General features: G+C 43.2%; 1 protein-coding gene across 1 annotated transcript in view; it reads left to right on the plus strand.

The window, feature by feature from the left end:
- The first annotated feature begins 474 nt into the window (after positions 1-474).
- The window catches only part of LOC141167412 (extracellular calcium-sensing receptor-like), a 37,754-nt gene continuing 22,007 nt past the window's right edge, over positions 475-16,221 (plus strand). The window contains exons 1-4 of the mRNA XM_073654818.1: positions 475-563; positions 2,694-2,985; positions 4,989-5,804; positions 6,083-6,310. Coding sequence (XP_073510919.1) covers positions 475-563; positions 2,694-2,985; positions 4,989-5,804; positions 6,083-6,310 — 1,425 coding nt within the window. The remainder of the gene's footprint in view (positions 564-2,693; positions 2,986-4,988; positions 5,805-6,082; positions 6,311-16,221) is intronic.

Here is a 16,221-nt window from a genome sequence, read left to right on the forward strand (position 1 = left end):
TAATGATGTCCATGGAACCTAACAGAACATATGAACTTAGAATGCCTTCATGTAAAAAAATAGATGTGTGAATAACATTTTTGAAAAATATTAAAATGTCATGAAAACATGCAGAAGTTTTGATTTGTTGGAGGTTCAGCTGCTTAGACTCTACGCTCAATAAAATGAAAGAACAGAAACCCTAAGAAGTGATGTTCTCCTCCGAGATTTAAGATAGACTTTCTATTGACTGCATTGTCCGATACCATCATCAACATTCTTTCTTTCTAGGACTCCACAGATGATGCCTCAACATCGCAATTTTTATTTTAAGTGTATCACTATTTACAGCTGAAGATGGAGACAACCTGGAAAGTGTTTTGGGCCCTTGTCCTATTCTATCGAATTCCACTTGCCTGTTCCACGTTGGATAGAAGTGGATGCAAACTGATGTCGACCTCAGAACTGGACGGGATAAGCCAACAGGGAGACATTATGATAGGGGTTCTTATACCGCTTCATCTGGACAGAATTTATCAGAAAGTTTCTTTTGAAAAGACACCTTCGAAGACCATGTGTACCATGTAAGTATCACTGTGGGGAAGACAAAATATTACTAGTCGGTTATGAGCATGTTGCTCTCCATTAGTATAGATCAAGAATATTAAAAGCGAAGTGAAAAATTATAGAAAAATGTATACTAGTGTAGCTGCATTGAGCTTGCGCTTGTATTGGAGATTCATCGGGAGGATTTATTGTGATACTGAATAATGTCATTGTTTTACCTGAAGTCTTATGTAAATCCATAGATAACACATAGCACACAAAAGTTACGTCACATTAAAAGATCAACATTTCTGTTTTGGTAAAAGCCTCGTGTAAAATACAAGGTATCTGACAACTGTACCAGCACAGTAATTATATACATGTGTAATAACACTTGGACATTAGTGACAATAGTACCAGTAGTGCTGCAATGCACATATAACAGTAGTACAAAAGTAAAAGTAAAGTGCACATTTATGAATAGCCCCGGTGTGTTGCATGTATGATTATAGCACAAGTAGAGTAAATGTATAACAAAATCACTATACTAATAATATTCTTTATTTAAACAGCACCAATTGTAGGGATTCACGTTCACAGTTAAGCATTAATTAGCGTTCACACAGACAATGCGGTTTGGTCCAAACATGTGCAGTTTTATTGCTTTCATAAAACTCCAAGGAATTCAAAATGAAAGCAGCCTCTCCTCTTCTAGGCACAAAGGTACAGCAGCAAATAAACAGTTTATTCAGCAGGCACATATATGGCAGTACGGGCTCACCCCAACAGATTACAGTCCTTTCTCTGGGAGCAAACTTTATACACAGAGTTACGGTCCTACCAGTGTCAGTATCCCCTTCAGCCTGAGCTCCAGAAGCTTCCAGCGCCAAATAGAAGTATTCAACTTCATGCACAGCTCACACTGAACAGGCTACATCTTTCACACTTTACTCTGTAGTTCCAAAACACAGACTGCTCATCTTTCCAAGCTGACCCGTGCAATCTCCATTCAAAGAGATTCTAAGATATAGCTCACATTTTGGCTGGTCACTCACCAGCTTCAACTCATTCTCCTCTGCTCAACCCACAGCAGACTGACACATGGTGAACACATTTCCTGGTTCATAGTCAATGCTAATCAGGTGCATGTAATCAAGACCCGCAGTGCTAGGATATAACCTTAGCCTTCCAGGCTTTGCAACATAATATATTACATATTATTCAGCACTTTAAAATTCAGAGTAGTATGTGGAACAGCAGTGCCAATGTAGTCAATGTATGATAAGAATACTAATTTAGCGCATGCATGATAATACCGGTATAGCACATGTATAGCAATGTGCATATAACCAATTCATACCAGTATGTTATTAGTACTAACATAGTAGATATAGAACAATATTACCAGCACAGTGCCTGTATGGCAGTACCAGTGTAGTCCAAGTGTAACTATAGCACCAGCATAGTGCATGTATGGCAGCAGGATAAGTGTCTATGACAATAGTGACTGAATATTGCAATAATACCAACAATGCCAATACAGTACAGTATAATGAACCACAAACAGTACCAAGATTGTGCATGTATGACAATACACGGTATAACAGTATTGCCAGCATATTGCATGTATTTCAATAGATCATTCGGTATTGTGCATGTCAGAGGTGTAAGTTACAGCCACTCAATTTTGTCTCCTGCTCTGATCTATATGGCAGTATTATGGGGGTTGTATGCAGTATTTTGAGGACACCATAGGAGACTAATATTTGGGTATTGTATTCCAGTGTTATTTAGTGTAGCTGTCTTCTTTGCCTATTGATACGTAATACAGCACCACCAGATCACCATATGGTCATATTATTTGAGCCTTGTATAAGGGTTGTATATTAGCACTGCATGGCCCTATTATTTTATATATGTAGTTTAAAAAATATTTTTTATGTGGCATTTTTGATGAACCTTTAAAGCCCTTTTAGGTATCAGAGCACATGTATAATTGCTATCTCTGAAACCCTATAATTCTGTCTTGTCCATCATCAACCAATCTCTCATTTATCACTCATACACAAGGAAAGAATACCATTTTATAAGCGATGTCACTTCTTTGCTATAGTATGTTTTATGTCTCTTTTTAGCTCTTCTTGTATTTTTTATATCATATCCTACAGGTTTCATCTTGAGAGTTATCAGCAGATCCAGGCTCTAAAATTTGCTATTCAAGAGATTAATAATAATACCAGTTTTCTGCCCAACTTAACGCTGGGCTACCAAGTCTACGATACCTGTAATGTCCTTCATTATGACTTAGAAGGAGCCTTACAAGTTCTCACAAGATGGAGAACAGTCATCCCCAACTACCGCTGTCTATTGGATATCCCTCTCAGTGGGGTCATAGGAGCAGCAGTATCTTCAAATTCACTTCTACTGGCTCATCTTCTGGGCCTCTTTAGGTATCCACAGGTCAGTACCTTTTCCCTTGTCATGGTTGGTACTATCTCCCATGTCTTGTTACTGAAATATTGGCTGCATGTATAACCATGTCTACTTCTACGAGATACTTTATGTTTGCAATATTAGCTCCCCTAGGTAAAATATGCAGGTTCTCACAGACACTTGATAAAAGTTGTCCGATTTCAGCAGAACTGGCCAACTATGCAAAGTGCATTTGGTCTTATAATTCTCCCTGGAAAAAAAAATTAGCATCTTAGATTTCAACATGACCCACCCTTCCTTTTTCAAGAGATAGGTCAATGTGAGCGTAATTGCAGCTAAACACATGTTGAGATAAACATATATGTACTGTAGATGGTAGAATCGGGAGGAAAAGCTTCTAGTTAAATGACCAACATCATTTAATGTTTATGAGCAGCTTTGGTGTCTTAGTCAATTGAGCATCCTACGGTCTGTAACTGTATATACAGGTGCTTCTCACAAAATTAGAATATCATCAAAAAGTTAATATATTTCAGTTCTTCATTATAAAAAGTGACACTCATATATTCTATAGAGTCATTACAAACAGAGTGATCTATTTCAAGTGTTTATTTCTGTTAATGTTGATGATTATGGCTTTATCTCAGTAAATTAGAAAACTTTATAACAACAGCTTGAAAAATGTTTTTAAAATACGAAATGTTGTCCTACTGAAATGTCTGTTCAGTAAATGCCCTCAATACTTAGTCGGGCTCCTTTGGCATCAATTACTGCATCAATGCGGCAATGTGGCATGGAGGGATCAGCCTGTGGCCCTGTTGAGGTGTTATGGAAGCCCAGGTGGCTATGATAGCAGCCTTCAGCTCGTCTGCATTGTTGGGTCTGGTGTCTCTCATCTTCCTCTTGACAATACCCCATAGATTCTCTATAATAGATTCTCTATGGGGTTAAGCTCAGGTGAGTTTGCTGCCAATCAAGCACAGTGATACTGTTGTGCGTAAACCAGGTATTGGTACTTTTGACAGTGTGGACAGATGCCAAGTCCTGCTGGAGAATGACATTTCTATCTCCAAAAAGCTTGTCGGCAGAGGGAAGCATGAAGTGCTCTAAAATTTCCTGGTAGACGGCTGCGCTGACTTTGGTCTTGATAAAACACAGTGGACCTACACCAGCAGATGACATGGCTCCCCAAACCATCACTGATTGTGGAAACTTCACACTAGACCTCAAGCAGCTTGGATTGTGGCCTCTCCACTCTTCCTCCAGACTTTGGGACCTTGATTTCCAAATGAAAATTGGAACTCTGGGACCTTGTGGAGTGTGTCAATGACTGCCTTCTGGACATCTGTCAAGTCAGCAGTCTTCCCCTTGATTGTGGAACCTACTGAAACAGACTAAGGGACCTTTTTAAACGCTTAGGAAGCCTTTGCAGGTGTTTTTAGTTAATTATTTTAATTAACTGAGATAATGACTTTTGTGTTTTCATTAGCTGTAAGCCATAATCATCAACATTAACAGAAATAAACACTTGAAATAGATCACTCTGCAAAGACTCTATATAATAGATCCCTCTGTGTGTAATGACTCTGTATAATATATGAGCTTCACTTTTTTTATTGAAGAACTGAAATAAATTAACTTTTTGATGATATTCTAATTTAATGAGATGCACTTGTAAAACAGGCAGATTATTATGGTGTCCTGGAACTTGAATAAATGTGTTTTTTGTTTTGTGGATCACTCCCCAACACTAATTAACAAATCCAATGAAACCAGTAGACTGTCATAGTAGCATCGCACTATTTGTCATACCCAAAACATATTTTTACATCTCCAGTAATGTGATTTCAGGTAGGTTATTATGGTATGTTGGAACTTAAAGAAATGTGTTCTTGTGAATATGTCCCAAACACCAGCTGCTGTGAATAGTTAACACAGTAGACCGTCATAGTAACATCAAACTAATAGTCAATAGTGTGGTTTTAGGACTTATTTCCATTTCAACCAAAATTTTGTTTTCTTGCATTCAGATCAGCCATTACTCAACAAGTCATCTTCTGAGTGATAGGACCAAGTTCCCCTCCTTCTTCAGAACCGTACCCAGTGATGCATTTCAGTCCCAAGGCCTTGCCAAACTGGTATTGTATTTTGGTTGGACCTGGGTGGGACTGGTAGCTGTGGAGAACGACTATGGTCATCAAGGGATACAACTGGTGAAGCAAGAGATAGTGAAGGCTGGAGCTTGTGTAGCATTCACTGAATATATTCTGGTAAGCCGAGCCGACCGAAATGCTCAACATATCGTGAAAATTATTCAGGAGTCCTCCGTGAAGGTAGTCATTGTCTTCTCCACTGAACTTGACTTCATACCGGTTGCAGAAGAGATGTTAAGACAAAATATAAGAGAGAAAATATTTGTTGCCAGTGAAGGTTGGTCAGCATCTCCTTTATTCTCAATGGAAAGATTTGCTCCAGTTTTTTTGGGCACCATTGGTCTTGCCCTCTACAGTGGGAAGATTCCAGGATTTAAACACTTCCTACAAACAATCCATTCTTTCTCTAATTTACAAGAACCCTGGGTAAAGTTATTCTGGGAGGAAGTTTTCAACTGTACATTTTTAAATATGGAAAATGGAGCAAAAAGGAGACGATGTTTAGGGACAGAAAGTCTAACAAGTGTCCAAAGTAGCTACAATGATGTCTCCAACCTCAGGGCCACGTACAATGTATACACCGCCGTGCATATCTTTGGTAAAGCTTTAAAGGATCTTCAGACTTGCGAATATGGAGAAGGTCCATTTCATAATAAAAACTGTGCTGACATTCGGAAATTTATGCCATGGCAGGTAATCTTTAGCTCCATTCTTTATAGTAATCTAATATGAATTTTTATTTATCTACCTACAGTTTTGTCAGCACAATGATAAAGTTTACTTTGCAATTAAAGGTGGCAAAAAATAATTAGCAGTAAATGGGAGCAAATTGACAAAAAATTAGCATTAAAATGATAACGAGGTTTACATTGTAATTGAAAGGAAATTTTTTAACAATAATTAAACAATACAAATTAAAAATAAATGAGAGATTTGAGTTCAAAGCAAAAATCTATGCTGTCTCCTCCTAGCTCCTATATTATATGAAGAAGGTGCAGGTGATGTTCAGTAACGGGAAAAAATTTTACTTTGATGAGAATGGTGATCCTCCTGCAATCTACGACATTGTGAACTGGCAGCCAGGGCTGGAAGGAGCCATACAACAGGTGAAAGTCGGTAGCTATGACACCACTACTTCTCGCAATGGGATCTTCGCAATTAAGACTGATGTTCTACTATGGGATAATGGAGGCGGACAGGTAGGCCTGGTGTAACATATAATGAACAATTTGATGAGGATAATCTGTTTCTCATAGTGTAGAAAAGTCATCTTCTCAGTGCTAGGATTCCACCAATGGGGTAATTGTGACCCCATAACTGGATAAAGTGGCCTATTGGTCAGCTACCTTGGTACCTTCAGTGCCAGAAGGAATGCACAACCTGCTGCTTCATTCAACTCCTCCTAATGCAATATTGTGGCTAAGACTAAACCAGAGACATGAAAATTTTTATAGTCATCATTGTCGGCCACATCATTATGTTAATTTATAAAAAATTGTATAAAAGTTGATTGATAATAAATTGATTAGGACAAATACCTGCAAGTTTCTTAACAAAAGACTTTTCAATTATATGCCTTAGCACATTGATTGGTGGTAGTCCAAAATGTCTACTTCCATTGACTTAAAGTCTACCTGTCATTTGTAAGAAAATGTTATTTAAATGAACAACCCAATATAGAAAATTATATGGGTTCTACTCTTCAACTTCATGATCCTCCAAGTTCTTCATATGCTGCCAAATCCTGCCCGACGCTTTCTTTCTGCAGAAGAGCACTGGGCTTGTTCTGTGCTTGCTGATCTAGCTATCTATCTATCGATCTATCTATTTATCTATCTATCTATTGACTATCTATCTACAGTGACAGTGGTCAAAATTACTGTTATTGTGAACAGTTAAGCAAGTTAAAGATTAAATAATCGCTGAAAGGCCTAAAGTTAAAGATGACACATTTCCTTTGAATTTTAAGAAAAAATATATATATTCTCATTTTGTTTTCACTTTAAAAATTACAAAAAGGAAAATGGGCCGATGCAAAAGTTTGAGCACCTTGCATGGTTAGTACCTAGTACCGTCCCCTTTTTGTAAGTGCCACAGCATGTAAACGCTTTTTATAGCCAGACAAGAGTCTTTCAATTTTTGTTTGAGGGATTTTCATCCAGTCTTCCTTGGAAAATTCTTCCAGTTCTGTGAGATTCCTGGGTCGTCTTGCATGCACTGCTATTTTGAGGTCTAGCCACAGATTTTCAATGATGAGGGGACTGTGAGGGCCATTGTAAAACTTTCAGCTTGCGCTTTTGATGTCTATTGTGGATTTTGTCCTGTGTTTAGGATCATTATTAGTGTTGAGCATTCCGATACTGAAATATTGGGTATCGGCCGATATTCGCGGTTTCTGAATTCCAATACTTAATTCCGATACTTTTGCAATATCGTATACCGGAATCGGAAGTTCCCATAATGCAATGAGCCAGTTTCATTTTATTCAGCCAATGAGGATCCTAAGAAGTGTGGGCACATCCTGTTAGGCATGTAGGCATCTTAACTAATGGCATGACTGTGATTGGCTGCTGAAATGATGTCATGATGCAATATAAAAGCCGCCGCCGCCATTTTCAGCTCACTCTGCTGTGAATTCAGTTAGGGATAGGACGCTGTTGTTCTGAGGGACAGTTTTTGGTCTATTCTGCTTTACCCAAGCTACTTTATAAATCGCTGTGCCTTGCAGCGCTAGTGCACAGTTCTCTGTGCTGTTCATCGCTGTCTGCAAGGTCTGTGTGTGTGAGTGCAGCTCACCCTGTAGTGTGTGCTTCAGCCACGTCTGGTTGTAGTGCACTCAGTGTGTCCAAACACACTATATAGGAGTAATTAGAGGAGCCTTTCTGCAGCATTGTGCCCTGCAGCCCCAGCCAGATTAGTATTAGCCAATTTTTTGTAGCCTCATCTATTGCATTGTAGGTTACCTTCCTACATTGTAATAGCTACAAAAAGTTTGTGATACTATCGGTATTACATCTTTGGGCACATCCAGTGTCTTTTTGTGACAAAAAAACCTAAATAAAGTTCACCAAACACTCCACTTTACAGTTTTGTAGGCCACATTAGCTCATATTAAAGTCTAGTTGTCGGATGGATGGCAGCTAACGCATTGACTTCAATTAGTTCCAGATCCTCTCAGGTCCTGAGCACTGAAGAGCACCCATCTGTCTCTTCACCACCTGCCAAATTGCCCAGGCAGTCAGAGAGCCCTGGACAGGAGCCATCTCTACTTCTGTTCTCTGAATCTCTTGGCTTGGAAAGAGGGGGCCAGCCAAGCAGAATTCGAGAATTTGAAGAAGAGGTAGTATGCAGTGATGCGCAACCGTTTTGTCTCTCTGAATCTGAAGAGGCGGGTGGGCCAGTGCCTATGGTCAGCAGCATACCTCAGTATGCATCTGATGATGAGACTCAGGTGCCAATTTCTGGTGCGTACTGTGCTGTCGAGACTACCCAGGAGAAGCAGTTGTTTGAAGAGGGTGGTGTAGATGATGAGGTCCTTGACCCATCATGGCGTGAGGGACAGGAAGGTGGTGGGAGCAGCTTTGATGAAGAGATTGCCCGAACGGCCCAAAAAGGAGGGAAAGGGAAGGGGTAGACTTGGTTGCCTGTAGCCTCCACTTCGGCACCCATTAGGAGCATGGCTCTTCCAAAATCCAAAGCGGGCGCTCGCAAGACTTGCTGTGCCTGGTCCTTTTTTGACACAGTTGCAGATGACATTTGCTTTGTCAAATGCAAGCTGTGTAATCAGAAGGTGAAAAGAGGGAAAAGTGTCAGCAACCTCAATACCACAAATATGTGGAAACATGTGCGGACCAAGCAAGTGGTGGAGTTACAAAAACACACTGAAGACCTAGGCCAACCTACAGCGCCACCTACCACCTCTTCAGCTCGTGTTGTAGCCTCTTCTTCCAGCTCACACACAGCTGGTTCGGCTTCCTCCCAGGATCGCCATGGAAGTATCTCTGGCACTGTTGTACAGAGACACAGTGTAATTCCACCCACAGCACCACTTTCCCTGTCATCCTCACACTCCCAGGCCAGTCTACCGCCATCGTTAGCACAGGCATGGGAGAAAAGGCACCCATACTCGGCAAACAACCCCCGAGCACAGGCTCTGAATGCTGGCATTGCTAAACTACTGGCCATTGAAACGCTATCATTCAGGCTGGTGGAGACTGACACCTTTCGTAACTTTATGGCATTGGCAGTCCCACAATACAACGTGCCCAGCCGCTTTTATTTCAGCAGGCCAGCCGTCCCTGCCCTGCAACAGCATGTGGAGGGAAAAATTAAACACGCGCTACAAAACGCCATCAGTAGCAAGGTCCACCTGACCACCGATGCGTGGACCAGTAAGCATGGACAGGGACGATACCTTACCCTCACTGCCCATTGGGTAAATGTTGTGGAGCCGGGTACAGATCTTGAGAGTGGCGCTGTACATGTTCTGCCAACTCCAAGGATTGCAGGAATCCAGTCTGTACACATTGACTCATCCTCATACTCCAGTTCCTCTGAATCAGCGCTGCAGGAGCCGTCACGGTCTACCTCCACATCGACCCATGAACGGTTACCTGTTATGATGACCGATATGAGCACAGCCGTGGCCAAACGTCAACAGGCCGTATTAAAATTAATTTCTTTGGGGAATCGAAGCCACACAGCGCAGGAGCTCTGGAATGCCATCAAGCACCAGAGCGACGTGTGGCTTGTGCCAGCGAATCTCCAGCCAGGCATGGTAGTGTGTGACAATGGCCGAAATCTGGTGGCAGTTCAGGGCCTAGGCAACCTCACTCACATCCCATGTCTGGCACATGTGCTCAACTTGGTCGTGCAGAGTTTTTTGAGGGACTATCCGGATCTTGATGCACTGCTTCACAAGGTCCGCATAAAGTGCGCTCACTTGCAGAGTTCCAGCAACGCAATATCGCGCATTGCAGCTCTGCTGCGCCAATTACGTCTTCCGGAACATCGCATCATATGTGACCTACCCACCAGGTGGAATTCAACGTTACATATGTTGGAGAGGTTGTGTGAGCAGTAGTGTTGAGCCACCCCCGTAGTGTTCGAGTTCGGTTCGTCGAACACCTTCGAACACCGTTAAAACCAATGGCAGGCAAACAAAAACACATACAAACACATAGAAAATGTGCCTTGGGGTGCCTCCTGATGCTCTTCACTGAGTATCCCGTGGTCCCGAAGCATTTCCTTTGAAAAAATTAAGTGTCCAAACTACAGGTGGTGTAGCTTGCTTAACAGCTGGGATAATCCGCTGACTAGCAGACACTGCTACTAGGCACAAAGTATTTCCTGGGCTAGATGCAGTTAAAAATTTGTAATTAGATACTCTCGTTGGATGCTGAGAAAGCATTCCACAGAGTCTCCTGGCACGCCATATATGATTCTCTTAAAAAGCTTGGGGTAGGGGTCTAGGGGACCCTTTTATAGCCAAAATCACGGCCCTGTATCGCAATACGTAACCTAGGCTGAAGATAAATGGAACTGTAGCACCCCGAGGGCTTGGTTGCTACAGAGGTATTGCACCTCACCCAGAGGTGTGATATCTCACTCTCAGGTAAGGATGGAGTGTGGATCATGACCCCGACACCTGCATGCATTACACCACATTGGCGAGGGGCAGGGCGACCAATATGCCTCTGAGATGGGCACGACAGTCCCTGTCCCTGGCTGGAGTGGGGGGAGGGAACACTGAGGAAGGGGAACCCTGTAGTGCAGGAGCAGGGAGGAAGCAGTTCCTGGGTGCATTGAGAAGGAAGTATAAAAGGTGGGCACCATCTTAGTTTAGTGCAGAGAAGTCTGAGCAGAAGTGACAGGGAGGAGGGGCTCTGCATGAGCTCTGCTCCGGAGGCGGGCCTAGTAACAGAGGCCCAGGCCTGGAAGAGGGAGAAGGAAGGAAGAGGAGCGGAGAAGGCTCCAAGAACGAGGAACGAAGGGATCCCAGGGGTGCGGACGGGCGAGTCGCCACCGCACGCCCGAATCCACCTGCTTGGAGGGGTCAGGCCAAAGGGGGAGACCGGTCCCCGAAACTAGTGGAGGCGGGAAAAAACCCTCAGCTAGAAACCGGAGGCTGTGACATTTTATGTGGCGCAGCCCCTCACTACACCCGCTAGGAAGGCACCACATAGGGTCAGGGAAACTGGCGCCAAGTTTACCAAGAGGAGGCCCGAGGCAGCCGGACAGAAGAGTTGGTAAGAAAGGCCAGACAAAGGACACACAAAGGGGGTCCTGTGAAGCGCTCCAAAGTTATCTGGGAGTTGTCTGAGCCCCTCACCTGGTAAGCACAGTATTATGTGGGAAGCCGTTACCTGCAGAAGTGGGCTGGATAATAAGAACTGTGATTAAAGGCCCTGGACAGCATCACTGACTCCGTGTCGTTACTGCTGCTGCCCTGCACCATCACCCCCATCCTCCACATACACTGCCCTGAGGCTATACTCCTCCCGTGGGTAGTTATGCTACGCTCTGCTGCACCCACAACACCAGCCTCAGCGGTCTGCCCTGCAGCGGTGGTTCACTCTGACCACAATCCACGGGTGGCGTAGTCGGACGTTTAAACATCAAAACCACATAAATAGTTCCGCCACTGGTTTGACCGCCCTGAGCCACGGAACCGGGTCGACGCCACGGAGACTACAACCACCAGCATCCACCAAAAAGGGTCCGGCTCTGGGTGTCCCAAGGCCCAGGGGGCGCGTCAGAACATTTTCATCACCTTTCACAATCACCAATAGGACAAGGCAGGGATGTCCTCTGTCCCCTCTCTTATACATCCTAGTGAAGGAGCACCTGCTTTCATCAATTCGCCATAACCCCAATATTAGGTGGATTGAGGTGGGAGGCACCGAGTACAAGTGCTCTCTATTTGCTGATGATGTACTAGTATATATCACTCAATCACATACAGTATATCCATCCCTGCTGTTATGGCTGAAATAGATCACTTTGTTACATGGTCAAATTTTAAAATCAATGCATCGAAGTCTGAGGCCCTCGATGTCTCCCTCCCAAAATCCATACAGGATTCCATCCAGTCCAACTTTCCCTATGCCTGGCCCTCACAGGGTATCAAATACTTAGGAATTCCTATTCATAGAGACCTCTCCCGTCTAGGTTATCTTAATTTTGGGCCCTTTATTGAACAACTCCATACAGACCACGGTTGGCAAGTTAGAACTGTAAGATTCACTACGTGAACCAATGGTGTTTTGTGGAAAAGCACATGTACACTGTGTTCCAAATTATTATGCAAAAAGTGTTTAGGAGTGATAAGGGAAGAATTTGTTTGTTTGTCAGTTAAACTCATTGATGGTGATGTGTGTCAGGGCTCTTTATATCACTGTAAGCAATTGCAGACACCCGTGCTAATTAGTTTGGCAGGTGTGTCCAATGAAAGGCAAGACTACTTAAGAACGCTGTCCCACATTATTAAGCAGCCTACATTTTCTGCCAAAATGGGAAAGAAAAAGGATGTGTCGGCTGTTGAGAAGCAACAAATTGTGGAGTGTTTAGGTCAAGGCATGACTACAATCAACATTGTGCGATGATCAGGATGAAGAGTCTTGGCAATCAAGAAGTATGTAGCTGATTCACAGTACACACATGTGCGTGCTGATAAGGGCAAATTGAGGACTCTTTCCTACAGGTAATTACGTCAGGTTAAAAGAGCAGTGGAAAAAAAACCTTGTCATAGTAGCAGACAAGTTTTTGAAGCTGCTCGTGCCTCCAACGTCCCCCGAAAAACCTAATGCAGGGTCCTTCAGAGGTTTGCAGCTGTGCGTACGCCATCCTGTCGACCTCCTCTATCCACTTCACACAAGCAGAAACGGCTCCAGTGGGCCAAACATTACATGAAGACTGATTTCAAAAATGTTTTGTTCACGGATGAGTGCCGTGCAACGCTCGATGGTCCAGATGGATGGAGTAGAGGATGGCTGGTTGATGGACACCCCACGCAAACACGGCTACAGCGCCAAAAAGGAGGAGGTGGAGTGATGTTTTGGGCTGGAATCATGGGGAGAGAGATTGCTGGCCCCTTTAGGATCCCTGAAGGGGTAAAGATGAACTCCATAATGTATGTGGAGTTTCTCAAACAGCACTTCCTGCCATGGTTCAAGAAGAAGAACCGTGTATTCCACAGCAAGATCATTTTTATGCATGATAATGCACCGTCTCATGCTGCACATAACACATCTGCATCTCTGGCTGATATGGGCATAAAAGGGGACAAACTTATGGTGTGACCCCCATGCTCCCCTGACCTCTACCCCATTCAGAACCTCTGGAGCATCATCAAAAGGAGTGTCTATGATGGCGGGAGGCAGTTCAAATCTAAGCAACAGCTCTGGGAGGGTATTCTGTCCTCATGCAAAACAATTGAAGCAGAAACCATCCAAAACCTGACAAATTCAATGGACGAGAGAGTTCAGAAGCTCCTTTCGAACAAGGGGTCCTATGTGCAAATGTAACATCACCTAGAATAAAGTTTTGAGTTGAAAACTGTTTGATTTCAGTTTCTAATAACCTGCTAATGCTTATAATTTCAAAAATGACCATTTTTTTGGTCTTTATTAAAATGAAAAGGTTGATCGAAGAGTGTGGGGGATCTAAGAGTGTGGCAACCCAGTAGTCAGGATTACTTCGAATTCTGACAATCTGAGGGTCATGTTGCAGGTAGTGCAGCAAGAAGGCACTTATGCGTCTTGCGCATCTTTTAGCCCCAAAATTATTTTCCAGCCAAGATACAGATAAACATGATTAGTAATTTTAAATCTGGTGGAGCTTAGTATAGATGGCCTAATAGAATCAGTACTGCACACTGGTACAAAGCCCAAATTATTTTCCAGCCAAGATACAGATAAACATGATTAGTAATTTTAAATCTGGTGGAGCTTAGTATAGATGGCCTAATAGAATCAGTACTGCACACTGCTACAAAGCCCTAATAATTTTCCAGCCAAAATACAGATAAACATGATTAGTAATTTGAAAGCTTAAAATGGTTGGTGAGGTGATTTTAACTAGTGTTGAGCCACCCCCGTAGTGTTCGGGTTCGGTTCGGTTCGTCGAACACCGGGATGTTCGAGGAACTGTTCGTCGAACTGTTCGTCGAACACCTTAGAACACCGTCGAACACCGTTAAAACCAATGGCAGGCAAACAAAAACACATAGAAACACATAGAAAACACCTGCAAAGGTGTCCAAAAGCTGACAAACTGCTCAGAAGACACTCTCTTTAAAAAAGCCGGCCGGCAAATTCAGCAGCGGCATACACCGGTACCCGACAATTTAGACAAGAAGGAATAGGGCATCACACATAGATTAGATAGATAGAAACATGTCAGTCACACATATAAGAAGCACAGTGACAGTGTTGGTTACTGCACTTGTCATTTAGTGTAAAGGATTTATTAAAAAAAATATTAGTGTTTTCATGCACCGTCTCTTTAAAAAAGCCGGCCGTCAATTCAGCAGCGGTACCCGACAATTTAGAACAGAAAGAATAGAGCTTCACACATAGATTAGATAGATAGAAACATGTCAGTCACATATATAATAAGTACAATGATAGTGTTGCTTACTGTACTTGTCATTTAGTGTAAAGGATTTATTTAAAAAAATAATAGTGTTTTCATGCACTGTCTCTTTAAAAAAGCCGGCCGGCAATTCAGCAGCGGTACCCGACAATTTATAACAGACAGAATAGAGCATCACACATAGATTAGATAGATAGAAACATGTCAGTCACATATATATGAAGTACAGTGATAGTGTTGGTTACTGTACTTGTCATTTAGTATTAAAATAAAGGATTTATTATTAAAAAAATTGGCGTGGGGTTCCCCTTAATTTTAGGCTCTAGCGGAGGTTAAGCAGACGGCTGGGGCAGATGTTTGAAGCCTGGGAAGGGGGTAATACCCACGGAGCTTCCCAGGCTACTAATATCAGCCCCCAGCTGAATACATAGCCTTTACTAGCTATTAAAATGGGGGACCCCCCAAAAAAAATGACGTGGGGTCCCCCCTAATTTAATAGCTAGCAAAGGCTAGGCAGACAGCTGGGGGCTGATATTAATAGCCCAGGAAGGGAGCCATGAATATTGGCCCCCTCCCAGGCTAGAAACACCAGCCGTCAGCCGCCCCAGAAATGGCGCATTCATAGGATGCGCCAATTCTGGCACTTAGCCTCGCTCTTCCACGCTGCCCTGGTGCGGTGGCAGGGGGTAATAGGGTTGGGGTTGATGTCAGCTTATAATGCCAGCTGACATCAAGCCCAGGTTAGTAATGGAGAGGCGTCTATAAGACACCCCCATTACTAACCCCATAGTCAAAGTTAAAAAAACACAAACACCCAGAATAAAGTCCTTTAATTGAAATAAAGACACAATCCTTTATTGTTCTAAATTAAACCATACTTACCATCACGCCCATTCCAGCTGAAGCCAACGATCTCCTGCAATAAAAGAAAAATAATAAAGCAACCTCATCCTTACCTTTCCATGGTTCCCACGACAGCTTCAGCTCTGCTACATCGAGATGACAGGCTGGACCGCAGCAGAACGCTGCCATCCAGCCTGTCATCCCGCAGACACTGAGAAGCGCAGGCTTGCTTGCGCTGCTCAGCGTCTCTCTGTGACGACATCCAGATGAGCCGAGTTAATGTCCAATGAACTCGGCTCACCTCATGCACGTCACTGACAGCGTGGGAAAATTCTCCTGCACTCAGCGCTTCAGCGTGGGAGAATTCTCACACTGAAGCGCTGAGTGCAGGAGAATTCTCCCACGCTGTCAGTGACGTGCAGGAGGTGAGCTGAGTTCATTGGACATGAGCTCACCTTATGCACGTCACTGACAGCGTGGGAAAATTCTCCTGCACTCAGCGCTTCAGCGTGGGAGAATTCTCACGCTGAAGCGCTGAGTGCAGGAGAATTCTCCCACGCTGTCAGTGACGTGCAGGAGGTGAGCTGAGTTCATTGGACATGAGCTCACCTTATGCACGTCACTGACAGCGTGGGAGAATTCTCCTGCACTCACCGCTTCAGCGTGAGAATTT

This window comes from Phyllobates terribilis, unplaced genomic scaffold (genome assembly GCF_046119375.1).
Source record: "Phyllobates terribilis strain yellow unplaced genomic scaffold, ASM4611937v1 Scaffold_11__3_contigs__length_659146591, whole genome shotgun sequence".
In the NCBI taxonomy this organism is placed as follows: Eukaryota; Metazoa; Chordata; class Amphibia; order Anura; family Dendrobatidae; genus Phyllobates; species Phyllobates terribilis.